Source organism: Cynara cardunculus (genome assembly GCF_001531365.2).
Source record: "Cynara cardunculus var. scolymus isolate 2C chromosome LG 15, CcrdV1, whole genome shotgun sequence".
Lineage (NCBI taxonomy): Eukaryota > Viridiplantae > Streptophyta > Magnoliopsida > Asterales > Asteraceae > Cynara > Cynara cardunculus.
Genome location: NC_037542.1, coordinates 21,185,161 through 21,200,349, shown reverse-complemented (window position 1 = coordinate 21,200,349; position 15,189 = coordinate 21,185,161). Strand labels below are relative to the sequence as shown.

The 15,189-nt window shown below is 35.0% G+C and overlaps 3 protein-coding genes across 4 annotated transcripts; 2 read left to right on the top strand and 1 right to left on the bottom strand.

Annotated features, from left to right (window-relative positions):
* Nucleotides 1-464: 464 nt before the first annotated feature.
* Nucleotides 465-6,304, top strand: LOC112528297. 2 transcript variants are annotated; one of them, XM_025139298.1, is made up of 7 exons: nt 465-583; nt 3,433-3,693; nt 4,019-4,089; nt 4,309-4,355; nt 4,477-4,953; nt 5,029-5,119; nt 6,066-6,304. In XM_025139298.1, the coding sequence occupies exons 2-7, from the start codon at nt 3,552-3,554 to the stop codon at nt 6,150-6,152; spliced, it is 915 nt and encodes a 304-aa protein (XP_024995066.1). In that variant the 5' UTR covers nt 465-583; nt 3,433-3,551; the 3' UTR covers nt 6,153-6,304. The 2 variants fall into 2 exon arrangements, with proteins under 2 accessions (XP_024995066.1, XP_024995065.1); XM_025139297.1 differs by having other exon boundaries at nt 468-583; nt 4,462-4,953.
* A 1,083-nt stretch (nt 6,305-7,387) lies between these two features.
* Nucleotides 7,388-11,121, top strand: LOC112527732 (histone deacetylase 2). Its single transcript, XM_025138514.1, has 13 exons — nt 7,388-7,758; nt 7,900-7,955; nt 8,565-8,682; nt 8,897-8,959; nt 9,216-9,284; nt 9,394-9,560; nt 9,660-9,724; nt 9,802-9,848; nt 9,933-9,977; nt 10,065-10,115; nt 10,487-10,573; nt 10,648-10,735; nt 10,817-11,121. The coding sequence occupies exons 1-13, from the start codon at nt 7,615-7,617 to the stop codon at nt 10,915-10,917; spliced, it is 1,101 nt and encodes a 366-aa protein (XP_024994282.1). The 5' UTR covers nt 7,388-7,614; the 3' UTR covers nt 10,918-11,121.
* A 375-nt stretch (nt 11,122-11,496) lies between these two features.
* Nucleotides 11,497-13,511, bottom strand: LOC112528082 (homeobox protein ATH1). The gene is made up of 4 exons (XM_025138995.1): nt 12,521-13,511; nt 12,096-12,442; nt 11,952-12,012; nt 11,497-11,671 (listed from the first exon to the last, which is right to left on the bottom strand). Exons 1-4 carry the CDS (start codon nt 13,457-13,459, stop codon nt 11,546-11,548), a joined length of 1,473 nt encoding a protein of 490 aa, XP_024994763.1. The 5' UTR covers nt 13,460-13,511; the 3' UTR covers nt 11,497-11,545.
* Between the last annotated feature and the right edge of the window lie 1,678 nt (nt 13,512-15,189).

The window sequence follows — 15,189 nt, the reverse complement described above, 5'->3', positions numbered from 1 at the left end:
TTATATTGTGGTATGCCCAAATTTTGGACTAATATACCGATAATTCTATAACCTTTCAATTTTAGAACACTCAAGTTATATGGGGTTAATACTGTCACCAACCGTATGAAGGAATAAAGAAAAATTATAGGGATCAAAAGGATTTACTCTAAAATTAATTTTTAAAATTTATTCATTTAAAATATTTTATTTATGGTTATATTGTTGTAGCTTATTCATAATTATATGATAATTTAATTTAATAATATCTTATAATGTTTAATTTTTAAAATATAATTATTTTTTTTATTGAGGAAATTTTTTTAATACATGACTATCTAAATCTTACATTAATCATACCAAATATATTTTTATCAAAGAAAATTTTTAATTAGAAAATTGTGGTTTTATTTTAATTAGTTTTCATTAAATGAATAGATTACTACGATTTATTACTAAAAATTCCACTTTAACAAGTTGTACGCTTACTTTGTAATCATCATATCTTGTTCCCGATTTACCCTTGGGTTCCTCTATACTCATCTTGCTTCGACTCTATTTCTATCGCCATCACCGCATCCCTCCCCTCCATATGCGATCTAAGGTATGAACGTTGCAATTTTGTTTGTCTGTCTGGGTTGCTTTATTTGATGAGCAATGATTTTGTATTGTTTGAGTTTTGCTTTTGATTTATATGCTGTGAATACAAGTTATATGTTTCGGTTCTACAAATTTCACTGCTCTCTTTGTTTTTTTCTTTCTATATAACCTGGGATTTTGATTTTGTTGATGTTTTTGCTTACACGGTTGTCTTTGTGTTTTGCCTACTATGTTCTTGTTGGTGAAAGATGTAAGCCTATTATCACTGCTTTTTAGAGTTATTTCCTTATGCATGTCAAGTGTTTGTAAAAATGCCTGACTTGTCTATTTTCCTTCGTCGATCTTGATAGATTTGAGCTTTAACAAAACAAACATCAAAGTAAATAACCAAATGAGCTTCGAAAATTATGAGTGAACTAAAATCCTAACCCATTATCGATATACATAGAAACAAAAGCAAATCTAAAAAATAATTAAAAGAGGATTATAATAAATTATAAATGTATATTTAACTTGTTTAGGTTCACGAATAAATTTAAGTGTCAAACTTGTTAGCATTGGAATTGGATCACCTCTAATTCAAGAAGATCATGACTTGCATCAATGGCAACAGGTTGTTGTAAGCCCAACTGAAACAACCAAGTTAAACAGCAAATCTAAAATTAAGTTAAGTGGCACCAAATTATACAACCAAATTAAAGCAAATGTAACATTTTTTACAATATACAACAATACCAAAGGCTTTAATATGGTCAGATATCATGTATTACCAACAAATCAATCAATTCATCATCATCATCATCAATAAGCTCTTATAAATGGGTTCAGCTAAAAAATGAAACCTAATAGAAATTATGAAGAGGTTTCCCCAGGGTAACTTTTAAGAACAGTTGACTTTTATTAATATGAATTGGAATATATTGTTTTTCATATGAATTAATAACGTTACTAAATTACCAGGATAGAACTAAGACCTAGTAAATGGGATCATAGAGGACTCATGTATAATACAAACTACAACACGACATAGAGGGGTCAAAAGAAACTGCTGACCACAACAACAACAACAAAATCTGGAAAATAGAATTCTGGTTACAGGATCTCATAAAGCGTTTAAGATCAAATGTATCATCTTTCTTCTTTGGTGATTCTCGAAAAATCAAGTGAGGCCATTGATGGAGAAAGTCCAGATAGGTCTCTACCTTCATTTACAACGATACTCATCCTTTGACCTGAGTTTTGGCTTCCAACTTTTGTTTGCCTTCTGCACACCCTCACCCGTCACCATCTACAAATGCCCTTCAGAGCATACAAACACATAGTAAATATTTGAAAACATCAGGTGTAAGATACTCTGGACTGTTCTCAATAGTTAAGTTTTATAACCATATTCTCATATATGATTAATTAAATAAACACTTGGATGTTTTAAATTTAGAAATACGCAATCTTCTAATAATTGGGGGAAGGCAATAGGGATTAGGGACCGTATAATGGAGTCCCTTTGACCCATGAAAAGATTTAAGGAAGTGTTTAATTATTGGATGGTGTTACAGTGTAATTAGTTGGCATGGATAGTAGGATTCTTGTTTTTGTGAAGCCGGATCAAGATTCTGTGTTCGGATTGTGAACCAGAAAATTAACTAAAAAACTTAGAATGAAGTTTATAGTATTTAATGTCATGTGAAACTAGGTAGAAATGACCAGCCTAAGGATCGATTATCTACTAAAACAGAACTGCCCCCTTAGCAGAGAACAAATCCCCACTCGCAGATGTGTTTTTACCAGAAAAAATTGCCGAGATTATGTAATTTGATGTTTCTTTCTGCCTTAAAAGTTAAAACTCAAATTGTGTCTCTCTGATTAGTCTGATATTGTTGCCATCATAGAGAGTACTTGATTATAACAGAAAATTTGATTTGTTTTATTTTTGTTGGATCAGGTCATGGTTCAGTATCTAGTGAAAGTCTAGCAATGTATTTTATACTGTTTGCAAAAGAACACTTGTTATTGCATGCAAGGCTTGTCGTTTGTGATGTTTATTATTTCATGTACTTATTGAACAACATATGTTTTGTAATTATTAAACATTCATGACATATTGCTTAATCCTTAGGTATGGAAAATTTTGTTGGATCTTTATAACATAAGAAACCTAGCATTAACCGGAAAAATGTGGCGAAAATGTTTATCAAATCATGTTTACATGATATAGGTGTAAATAAACAAGAAGTTGGAAGACACTTTCTTAGAAGAATGTAGTGGAAACACTACAAGAGATGCATAATTTAATTTATGAACAAAGACAAATGAAAAGTTCAATATATTTTCTTGGCTGAATATATTTTAAATTATGTTGTAATTTGTCGTCATCGAACACTTACTCGTACTGAACATTTGCTAAACGGTCATATGCAATTCAATACTTCAACATATGGAAGGTTATAATGGTAAATTTTTGTCATTCAACATTAAATCCAGAACATTTGGTTACCTTGTTTTTCCAATCAACGCTTAGACATAGCTGCTTACTTCAGATAAACCTGTTATTCTAGATAGTGTTTACCAACGATTATGGGTAAACCACCCGTAAGCTTGCTTAGTTGTAAGTTTTTTATAGAACTTTTTGTAAGGCTCTTGAATCATTGAAATGGGTTTTCACAACAGTGTGTGTTCTTCATCTGCAAACCACCTTCTTTGTTGTTTGTTTTTTGACTTCCATCTCTTCTAGTCTCCACAGCTTAACAGGTATAGACATATAGTGGTATAAACCCTATTTCTTGAATGGCAAATCTCTTGGCAAACTTGTCAGAAATTTGTGTGATTGTCTTATGACTGCTTAATGATCTTCAGGGAAAAGCTACATCTCAGAATTGGAAGAATTGTTTCAGTTTCTAAATAAGCCAGCCAATAATCATCTGAGAACCAACGCAACCCCTTTTCATCTCCAGAATTCGGTTGTTGTATAGAGAATGGCTGACAAACCCAGCAGAGGTTTGGTGTTATACGGTGACGGATTGACTCGATTCGTCAACCCTTCTCATACTCATCTCCATTCATTAGCAGCTCAATCTGTATGTGGCTTCTTATCACTCCCTCACTTTCCTCCTACAGGTATCTCTAACCTAATTCCTTGCATAATTTTAGTATTATGTCCATAACTAATAGATTTGGGTATCACGCCAACATTGTTAGTTGAAGTTATTTCTGACAAAGAACTTTAATCGATTTTATTGATAAATATAAAATATCGAGGACTATTTAACCTTCGATTGAAATTGCTATAGGAGATAAAGGGGAGTGTAAGAGAAATGGGTTTTTGGATCATGTGTTAAAAAATGGAAGCTTTTGGAATATATTTTAGCATGTTGCTGGCAATTCATCATCTATTATTTGGTACTTAGCATATTTCCTGATGTACTTGGGCATCATTTTGCAGAAAATGTTGATGGTACAACAGTCGGAGAATTTCTGAATTTAGTTGATGCCTATGAAGATTATACCACTTTGGTCAGATTTTCTTTTCTCAAAATATGGTTTTAAGGGCCGTTTCCTAAACGCTTACCCGGTAAGAGCGATGACAAGGACCGAGAGTCTTACCCGGTAAGTGAGAGTGACAACTCTTACCCGGTAAGTGTTGGATAAACGGCCTCGTAGTAAGTAGTAGAAAATATGGAAGGTTGACTTTAACTCTTGCCATCTTTCCTTGTTCTGTTTATACATTTCCAGAGTGGAGAGTCTCAAGATAAGTGCATAACACCAACTATATCAGAGAGGTAAGTAAGATTATAATAACACTTCTATATGAAGTGGCTAATGAATCGATTTTAGAATTGAAAAGCTTTGGTTACTTAAGATAGATGATGGTTTTGATCAATTTAGGTTTATGGGTGTTAGATCAGCTTTAATTACAGAAAACATAAGGTTGAGAGCCTGTGGTGGCAAACTTGGCCTTTCGGTGTTGCAGTCAAATAAGTTAATCAACAACAGTTCTTCACTTGTTGATTCACCCGTCAATCTTGTTGCCATGGAGTTGCTGAAGCTGCTCGGAATTCAAGGAGAGAAAGTGTTAGATACAAGTCAATTTGACTTGGTTTTTGTACACGTTGGAGCTTGTGAAGAAGGTCAAGTTGGTAAATATACGGAGTATATTAACTCTTTGGTTGGTGAGATAATATCCAAAGCGAAACCTGAATCCGAGATAGGTTCTCGGCTTCACTTGTCTGTTGTGTTGAGTTTTGGGGATACTTCAAAAGATGATGAGTCTATCTTTAGCTTGTCAAACAAAAATAGAAACATGGACTCGAATTTCGCTTCATTGTTCCCGAGTCAAAGCTACAGAATGAAAGGTAGCAATCCAAGGAGTAATGTAAGGTAAAGAGGCAAATGCTATAGAAATGTTTTACTCAGTTTGTCGATGAGTGTACTAACTGAAGTGTTATTTATCAGAGACTATTGCCCAATGATGATTGCTCAATGGCAAGATGCTGTTACTCGGAAGGATACGGTGGAAACCTTCTCTTTTCAAGATTTCTTGAAGGTACAAAATTCAAGTCAAATATGCTACTTACAAATTGCATGCACACACACGCACACACACACACATATATATATAGAGAGAGAGAGGGGAGATATTTTACAAGCCCACTAATTAGTACAAACCATAGAAACCAATTAATTGAGATATTTATAGAAATAGTGACAGTTAAATTATTATGATTTGCATAGTTATGGTAGATTATCAGAGTTCAGTTATCATGATCAACGTTTTATATTAGGAAACAATCGAGATAGTCATTGAATCAGCTATTCATTAGACTAGATGCACGGTTAAAATTGGTTCGTATTGTTTGTACTAATGGTTGGGTTTGTAGACGAAACCACCTTATATATAGATGCATATATATATAGAGAGAGAGACAAAGAAAGAGAGATTCATGGGAAAACCCCAAAAAATGAAAAACCAAGGAACACTGAAATAACCGTTCATTTGTATGGTATGTACATGTACATCCAAGTAATTGAAAATGTTTCCTGGTTTCTATGCACATGTGCATGCTGGAAAAATTACTTACAATTACAAATTACTAATGCACATATGAATATTGTACTGATGAATTATTACTAGGGCGTTATTTAGTTTTCATTTTTTTACGGTTCTGTCATGAACCTGACCCTATATATATACATACATAACTAGTATATATATATAGAGAGAGAGGTGAGTTATTATGCAACCCTTTATATTTGTACAACCAATACAACTCAATCTCAACCGTCCATTTAATTTGATGAATATGTGATTTCATAAAAGTTTAGATTGTTTCCTAATATAAAGTATTGATCATGATTAATAAACCTTAGTCACATCTTTCATAAATATTCAAATCATAATAAATGAACTCTCATCATTTTCATAAATATTTCAATTGATTGGGTTGCATTGGTTGTTTTGAAACATTAAGTTATGATTGATTTTGATGCAGAATGGTGGAAACCTGACAATCCCAGCTGATAGATTTGTTCATGAAGTTGCATTCAAACTTTGGAAGGCCCCAAAGTATGGAGCTTGAGGTACATTTTTGTTGTTTGTAACCACCAAATAAGCCATGCCTGCTTTCTTTGGCTTTGGGCTTTGAATATGCTTTTTTCTGAATAAATTCCGACTCCGTACACCATTACCAATGATGGCATCTCAGGTTATGTACTTGTTTACATTCCCCCCCTATGATATGATTCACATGATCCAAAACTAAATAAGCCCCCCAACTTGAAAAAAAGAACTTTAAAAATCCATCGGAACGATAAAATTTGGGTTGAAATATATCACACGACTTTATGACTCTTTGATCCACCTTAAAGATGCATCTGCTTGACGATTTCCACCGCTACCACCGTCAGTAATAAACTGAAACCAAATATAAAAAACAATGGCTGACCGGGGTGGGTGATGAAATATGAATCACAAATCAAACTTTTTTATATAACCGAAAAACATATATAACATCAATTAAGCACATCATCAAATTTATTAATGGATAAATTTTGGTCTTTGTAAATATTTTTTAATTTGAGAACAAAAGGGGATGATTTGAATATGTACAAGTCCGCTCGATAATTGAAACGCATTAATATTATTCCAATAAAAACCCCTATATCTTGTTTATATTTTTTGTATTACCTTTTGTCATAGATTATGTCAATTTTCTTCTCTAAAAAACAAAATGACAATCATGGTTTGTTAACATGTCTCCATTTTGGTCCATTTTTTAATTTTTATGTAGTCTAAAATTTTATTTCACTTATGATATATATATAAGAGGTGATATGCTGAAATCTGAATCAATATAACTGTTTGTTTTTGTAAACTGATAAACGTCTGAATTTGTTTAAATTGTCTATTTTACTATTAAAAATTGTAGTGTTGAATTTATAAATAAATTTATATATTTTCACATATTTGTTTATCATCATTACGAAATTTATATTTAAACGAAAATATGTTATTAATGGTGTTTTACATATTTACATCCTATTAATAAAAAAATTAACTGAGATAGGTGAGGATTAATTTGGTAAGGATCGATTGAGAGAAATGATCAATTAAAACACCGTTCTTGAGGATTTGAAGAACAATAATAGACAAATAAGATGTTTTACCTCTTATCAGATAAGAGAAAAATAAGATATAAGTGCTAAAATTGAAAAAAGAAAAAAAAAACAATCTAAATAACATTATCTCTTAACGAATCAGACATAAGAAAATGATAAGAGTTTTTTTATAAAAAATAAACAAAATCTAAAATATCCCGTTTTTATAAACAACCGTGGACATCTTGTTAAAATGAAACGGCTAGCATTAGGGACCAAATTTACTGTCGGGCCCAGACTATAGTGCCCGGATGTGCCGTGTGCTTAAGGGATTGTACCTTGGTTTTTCTCCTAACCACCTGCCTCTCAGCCGTTGCCGGTGGCAGTCGCACTCCTGCAGGCCGACATCCACCGTTTCTCACAACCCCTATCGCTATCCTGACCATGTCCACTTCACCTTCAACCGCCGGAGCCTCTGCTCCTTCTTCGTCATCAAATTGCGCAAAAACCACCACCAAAGACGCCGATGCACTTCGACAAAATCGAATTTTATCCAGCAAGCTCTATTTTGATGTACCTCTCTATAAGGTTTGTAATCGAGTGATTGTGTTCCCTTGTTTATTTCATATTATACTTCAAGTTTAGTCTTCTTCTCTAAATTTCATCAAATGAACTTCCAAAACTGTTATTCGTTAGATAATTCTGACTTTTCGTTTCTCTATTAATCAGGCGCCAGTAATCTATTCGACTTCTTACGATATTGCTTTTCTTGGAATTGAAAAACTGTAAGTGTATATACTACTATGCACCAATTGATAGAGATGGTACTTTCCTCTTTCAGGAAAACTAAAAAACGAAATCAACTATTTCATCAATGTCGATATCCATGGATGCTAATGGTTTTGAGATAGAATTTCAATTGGATTCTTTAAAATATGGTATTATAATATTTGTATTTGAAAATATATGATACCGACTCGATCCCACAAAGAAACACCACAACCAACCTACATTCAAATTAATATATTGTAATTTTAAACTTGCTTAAATATCTTTAATGACATTGCAAACTTTTCTACATTCATTTTGAAGTAAATCTTGTGGACTAGAATGAACCATGACTACTTCTTTATATAGACTAGAATGGGAAATAAGTATTTCAGCTTTAATAAGTTCCCAAAAATAATATGACGAAATTCTTGAGACACATCCGGAGAAAAGAAAAATTCTAAGGATCTTGTGGGGTGGGGAAGAACTTCAGGAATGAAACTGTAGTAGAGGTACTTCCACATCTTGGTATGTGTAAATGAGCAAACATTTGCTTGTTTATTGTGGTCACAGAATGACCAGTGTTTTTCCCAAATTTATATTCATGTACCATCTAATGAATGCAGGCATCCATTTGATTCTTCTAAATGGGGTCGCATCTGCCAGTTCCTCATTGCAAATGGCGTTTTGGACAAAACTCGTATAGTTGAGCCTCTAGAAGCGACCAAGGATGATCTTCTAGTGGTATTAGTCGCATCCCTTGGAATATTGAAGATAATCTTTTTGCCCTTTTTCCTTCTTATTTAATCATAGGGGATAATAATTCAATATGCAAATTGTTTCAAATGAATACTATAGTCTCTCGCTGCGTGTCCGAGTTTTACTTGTTATTGTGTTAGCCATGAGCATGAAAGTTCATGCAAATTATTAACTTTAATATGATTATTGTGCGTGGCAGGTGCATTCAGAAGCATATTTGCGTAGTCTCAAAAGCAGTCTAAATGTATCCATAATCACAGAGGTGGGGTTGATACTATCACTGATGGCCATCTTTCTACAATATTCTCATATTTCACAAACCATTGAGCCTTAGGGGCTGTTTGGTTTGTTCCTATAAAGCTGTCTATGTAGATTCATATGAATGTATGGGAAGGTCTTTGTTTGAGAGGGTTTTTCCATAGATGGAAGGAGCAACTTTTGTAATAATGTGGGAATTGGACCTAGTGCGTGTTTTTATGGAAGAATATGATATTTATTCTTCATTTTCATGAATTTAGGTCCCTCCTGTTGCAGTATTCCCTAATTGCCTTGTTCAGAAGAAGGTCCTTTACCCATTTCGTAAACAGGTGATGATGTTGGATTTCACGATTTTCTTCTTTTAACTTTATTTCATATTTTCCATTTTACATATTGATGCTAGCAGTGTAGGGTATCACTGACAGCACTTTGATTTAGGTGGGAGGAACTATTCTAGCAGCTAAACTTGCTAAAGAACGAGGTTGTGCTATCAATGTTGGCGGTGGCTTCCACCATTGTAGTGCAGATCGGGGAGGAGGATTTTGTGCTTATGCTGACATATCGCTTTGCATTCACTATGCTTTTATCCGTCTAAACATTTCTAGGTATTCACAAAATCTTGATAAATGGATGAAACCTTGGTTCACCTCTATTAACTCACTTGGCATATTGCTAATTCTCTTTCATATTCAAACTACATTCAGGGTGATGATAATTGATCTCGATGCCCATCAAGGAAACGGTCATGAAAAGGATTTTTCAGATGATAGTATGCTTCCTATCCATCCTTGCCATAATACAATACATGGTCAACTCAGTCAACTGATTGTATCCGGTTATTTGTAGGAAGAGTCTATATTCTCGATATGTATAATCCATATATCTATCCACTTGTGAGTTGCCTTGTTCTAAATCATATATAACTTGAGCTTTGAACAAAAGAAATTCTTTTAAATCATTATGTTTATCTTATTTAGGATTATGAGGCCAGGAGATATATTGATCAGAGAGTTGAAGTTCCAGTGAGCCTCTTCATCCATTAAATGCTCAATATATTGTGTCGGTGAGAGTGAGATTCGTAACTTTACATATTCGTATGTTGTCAACAGAGTGGAACCACTACGGAGGAGTACTTGGTGAAGCTGGATGAAGCCCTTCAGGTAGGTGTTTTCTTGGGTGCTTAGACCTTTTGTCAGATTTTTTTTTTAAATCCATGACTTTATTACAAGTTTGAGAATGCCATTTCCATACACAAGAATGCCTAGGAACCTGTCAGAAAGTCATTTAGCGAAATAACCCGTGTTTTCTTGAAGCATAGAATGACAGGACTCTAAACTGTTGGGAGTGTTCCCTTTTGACAGGTTTGAGAATGTCATTTCTTTACACAAAAATGCCTAGAAACTTTTCTGCAGGTCATTTAGTTAAATAACCATGTTTTTTTGAAGCATAGAATGATCCGACTCCAAAATGTTGGAGTGTTCCCTAGATGTTTCCTTAAACTGTATCCTTGATTCTAGGAATGAAATGTTAGGTTGCAGAGCATGCATTTGATCCTGAACTGGTGATCTACAATGCTGGAACTGATATTTTAGATGGAGATCCGTTAGGAAGATTGAGGGTAATGCTAAGTTTTTCTATTTGACCACTAGAAATGGGAAAAAGTTACTGATTGTTGGTATGTTGGTTTGACAGATAAGTCCTGATGGGGTAACCATTAGAGATGAGAAGGTATTCAGGTTTGTTCGTGATAAAAATATCCCACTCGTAATGCTGACATCAGGTTCAACGACTTTCTTTCGTAACATATTGTTTTTACGAAACGGATAAGGAAATGAAAGACATCGTGATTTATGTGTCTCAGGTGGTTATATGAAATCAAGTGCGAGAGTGATTGCTGACTCGATTATAAACCTATCAACGAAATCCTTGATTTCCATGGGTGGCACTCCACCTAAGAATTAGGATTTCTTATCCTATGTGTATCTACGACAAATTTTCTTTTTTAAAGTATGTATAATACGACAAATACTAACACATCCTCCTCCTGATGTATGGTGAGGTTTGAACCCTTAGGGGCTAAGATCTATGAGTAACCCGGTTAAAGTGATACACATACATATTCGGGTTTTTGTTTTGGTTGGATTCAAGTTTTAAACTTCCAATTCAAGAATTGAACAGAAGTATTCTTTTAGTTATAGTCGTGGAGCAGCCGAAAGTAGCAGCGAGTAATGTTAATAGATTAATAACTTTACAATATGCCCTCGGGCGTGTAGCTCAGCTAGCAAAGGGGCGGGGTAGAGACTTTGCTCAAACACACAACAGGTTCAAGTTTGAATCCGGCAGGAGACGGGCTTGAACCCTTCCGCTAGCCTCTGGCGTTGAGTCAGTCCTGAAATGTCTCTTCACATGTATTTCCTAGGGGCGGCATCTGTGTGGGGCCAGACGGGGTTCCTGGTGATCAACCTTTTGCTCAAATAACTTTACAATATAATAAATCATTATTTATTATTATATAATATACACTTAAGATTCAAGTTCAGAAGTTTTCCCATAAAACCAAAAGATACAGAAGTTGAAAATTGCGAGTTCTTCAAGTGTGATATTGCGAGTTTCTAGCGGTTTCTTCATCGCGACTTCTTCTGTTCATCTCTAAGTACATTTCCTCAATCATCGGCTTCCACAGACGAACTCTCGCATTTATAAACCAGTTCGATACCTGTTCATAAACATTATCAAACTAGATCCTTCAACTGCTTTCAACTCTACTTTTTGTATTTCAAATGTACTCTTTTCGAGCTTTCAAAAACCGTCCAATATATATATATATATATATATATATAGAGGTTATAAGGACCGTATCTAGCCAATGTTGGACTCCAACAGTAATCGGTCAAAGACTCAATCGGGTAGTCCAACGCCACTCGACTTGTCCCTGGGCCGGCCTCAGTTTCGGTTTCTAATACGAATATTTGATATAGACTGAACAATAAATGTACCTGGCTCCTTGTCAATCCACTTTTTACAGCCAACAATTGTTTCTCTGCATCCTTAGGGTACCTGCAAGTGAATTCACGACTCGGATTCAATCATAAATCTTAGATGATACCGATTAACATAGATCCAACGGGTAAATAGCTTACGGGTGAAGAAAGTTTTGAAACATCCATGCACGTAACACAGAGACCGATTTTTCTGGCAATCCTCTTTGGGGCCTCCATAGCTGATGATCTTTTCTTCTTAGCTGCTGAAGAGCCCATTGCTTCGGAACAAAAGACGACAGCTCCTCTTCTCCTGGATCCATCGTGTTATAATCGGCTCCCATCGAAAGAATATGATTACTTATCCTCTCCCTTAAACTCTTGTAAAAGAAAGTAATCGTATGAAGGGAAAAACAGGCATGAATTTGAGGATTCAATTCTGTTACAGCATGGAACGCCGATATCACTGTATGAATCTCGTCTAAGCACTGGTTATAGCGTTCATCGACCTGAATCACCAAGAGTTGAAAACTATTAAGAGTCTTTTTAGTGAACAAATATGGGTTTTTATTGGAATCAGCACATACCATTTCTAGTAAGGCCAGCAAATGTTTCTTTTTCATTTCGACTCCTCGTGATTTTAGAATGGGATTGATGTGATCCTCGAATGTGTTATTTCCATCAGAGAAGTCATCAGAACCGATCTGCTTATAGCCCATCTGGTCGAAGTTTCCAAGGGAATAGCTTGCGATTTCCGAAAGGATTTCTTGCATTATATGAAGATAGGTATTCGATCCAGATGAACATTGCAAAACCGGGATCGGTCTATTCGAGTTAGAATTGAACCCCAAAGAGAAACTCTTACTGTTGCAAGAACTAGCTTGTTCTGTGCTCCCCAACTGTCTTCCATGTAACGAAAGATTGCTCATCCCAGAACATGTAGCAAGACTCAATGATAACTCGTTACCATCTGAGCTCACACTTGCGTTGTTTTCGGACGATATCCACCCGTTTGGATGCGTATCGAATCCCATTCGTTCCGTTGGAGGCATAAAGAACTTGTTGAAATCCCATTTCCTACTCATATCACCCATAGTCCCATCGTATCCGAAATTCTCAGCGGCATTAAACAGCGACGGCAGTGTATCGGGGAAATGATTATTTGGAACAACACTTTTAGGAACTTCAAGAGATTGACCAAAAAGAGGGAAGTTTAAGCTTTCTTGTTGACCATGTCTTGAAGCAAGAAGGGCTGCAAGAGCTGTAGCAGAAATGGGAACATCCATATGGCCAATAGAAGGGAAATTACTTCCTAAATGTTCAGTCGGGTTCGTAATCCCTGAACCGTTTACGGGTTCACCTGGGATCATCGAAAGCATCGGAAATCCAGGCATGATATGGTGGTTTTGATCAAGAAAAGCTTTCTGATTAAAAGAAACCATGGCTGCAGGTGGATAGTTTTCATCTGGAATGATGAAATTTTCTGCAGCCATACCCATTGGCATATTGAATCCACTGTTCTCCATGATCAGAATGGAATGGTAGCAACTCAAAGTACAAGAATTTTACCTACAAGAAGACCATGATCAGCAGAATTAAGTTCAAGATCTTACTCAGAAACCCAATTGCCCTCACCAATTCTTGTACACAATTTGTTGTTGAAAGTGATTGTGTGTGATATTAGATTATAACCAACCACTTAGACTTAATAATGCATTTTGAAAAGTAGTCGGTCTATCGATATCCCATGGAGCATAGCACCGAAGAATTCCTGTTTAAAAACAGTAGCCAACAAAGGAAGAAACAAAAATGGTGCACAAAAAAGATAAACAGCAATACACATTCTTGGTTGGAATGTAAGATTTTTTACTGGCAGGAAGTGACTTCTCAAAGCTCAACTCTCACCATCACATCCCTGTGGAAACAGTTAACATCTCGGCATGTCATATTTACTATCATAAAGTGTCAGATTTCTTCATCTTAATATCAAGATTTTGTTACCCATAGTCAAAACTCAAAAATGACAACAAATCATAGCAACATTATAATCATAATGATCCAACATTTCAATCTTGATGGTACCATCGTGGTTAATTTCCCATAATCCTACACCTAAATATCAAGAATCTAACACTAGAAATACAATAATTCATTGAATAGCTTTGCAGCCATAAACTTTGGGCACAAAAAGATAGCAAAAGCAAGAGTGGGGATAACAAATAATCCTTTTTTCTATTATAGGACCCATTTGGGATTTCATATATTGACATGGGTTGTATGTATGCATTTGAGAATTGCAGGTTGGACTAAAAGTCAAAATTAGGAAGACAGAAACATAATTGAAGTAAAACCAAGCTTGCAAACATTTAAAAAGAGGAGATGAAAGAGAAGATACAGTAGCCTACCTCCAAACCAGAAGAATAAAAGTCAAATGGAGATGGGGATGTGAATGGGATCTCCAGGGTGTTGACACTTGACCAGTGGTGAGTGCTAAATAGCAACTACTACAAGTAGCTTCTCTCAGAGAACCCAAATCAAGCAGTTGGTATGCAAAGCAAAGAAAAAAAAACTCACTTGAATTACCCTTTGAAACCCAAAGGGAGTACTATGCGAAAAGGGATGAAAATAGTGAGAAAATAAAGAGGAAGAGACATGTGGCCTACGGTGGCTGTTGCTTACTTAGGATCTTAGCTTTTGCGCCAATAAAAACCAACAACAAAAAGGAAGAAATAAATAATGGTAAAAGTGGATATATTATGGGGGGTTGCATGGACAAGATTATATTTATTTCAATGATTTTACAGAACCCAAGAAACAGAAAGTTGAGTAAAGAATCATGATGATCACTATTCCCTCTCTCTCTCTCTCTCTCTCTCCCTCTCTCTCAGTTGAAGCAAACACGCAAACAGAAGAATACCCACAGGTTTTTCAAAAGGAAAGAAGACAAATTGGTCATGAAAATGAAGGTCAGTTGTGAGGAGTAGCTCCATTAAAAGCAAATAAAGGCTGTTTCTTAAAAGCCAAAAGAATAGGGGGTGTTGGTTTTTTTGCAGAGAGTGGTAGAATTATATGATTGATATATATATATATATATATATATATATGAAAAACAACAATAATGGAACTGTAAATGGACCCATGAAATTTTAAGACCAACGAGAGAAGCTAGAAATCAGAGCACATACACAGTTACTTATACATATATATATATATATATATGTATGTATGTATGTATTTGCAGAGTAGAAAGATGTAA

Coding starts and splice junctions, on each gene's coding strand:
- LOC112528297 (XM_025139297.1), top strand. CDS start 3,552: ATGGCTGACAAACCCAGCAGAGGTTTGGTGTTATACGGTGACGGATTG. Junction 4,356..4,461: donor ACACCAACTATATCAGAGAG/GTAAGTAAGATT, acceptor TGATCAATTTAG/GTTTATGGGTGTTAGATCAG. Junction 4,954..5,028: donor AATCCAAGGAGTAATGTAAG/GTAAAGAGGCAA, acceptor GTTATTTATCAG/AGACTATTGCCCAATGATGA.
- LOC112527732 (XM_025138514.1), top strand. CDS start 7,615: ATGTCCACTTCACCTTCAACCGCCGGAGCCTCTGCTCCTTCTTCGTCA. Junction 7,956..8,564: donor TTTCTTGGAATTGAAAAACT/GTAAGTGTATAT, acceptor TAATGAATGCAG/GCATCCATTTGATTCTTCTA. Junction 9,285..9,393: donor TTTACCCATTTCGTAAACAG/GTGATGATGTTG, acceptor ACTTTGATTTAG/GTGGGAGGAACTATTCTAGC.
- LOC112528082 (XM_025138995.1), bottom strand. CDS start 13,459: ATGGAGAACAGTGGATTCAATATGCCAATGGGTATGGCTGCAGAAAAT. Junction 12,443..12,520: donor TGCTGGCCTTACTAGAAATG/GTATGTGCTGAT, acceptor TTGGTGATTCAG/GTCGATGAACGCTATAACCA. Junction 11,672..11,951: donor GTGGATTGACAAGGAGCCAG/GTACATTTATTG, acceptor GTTTATGAACAG/GTATCGAACTGGTTTATAAA.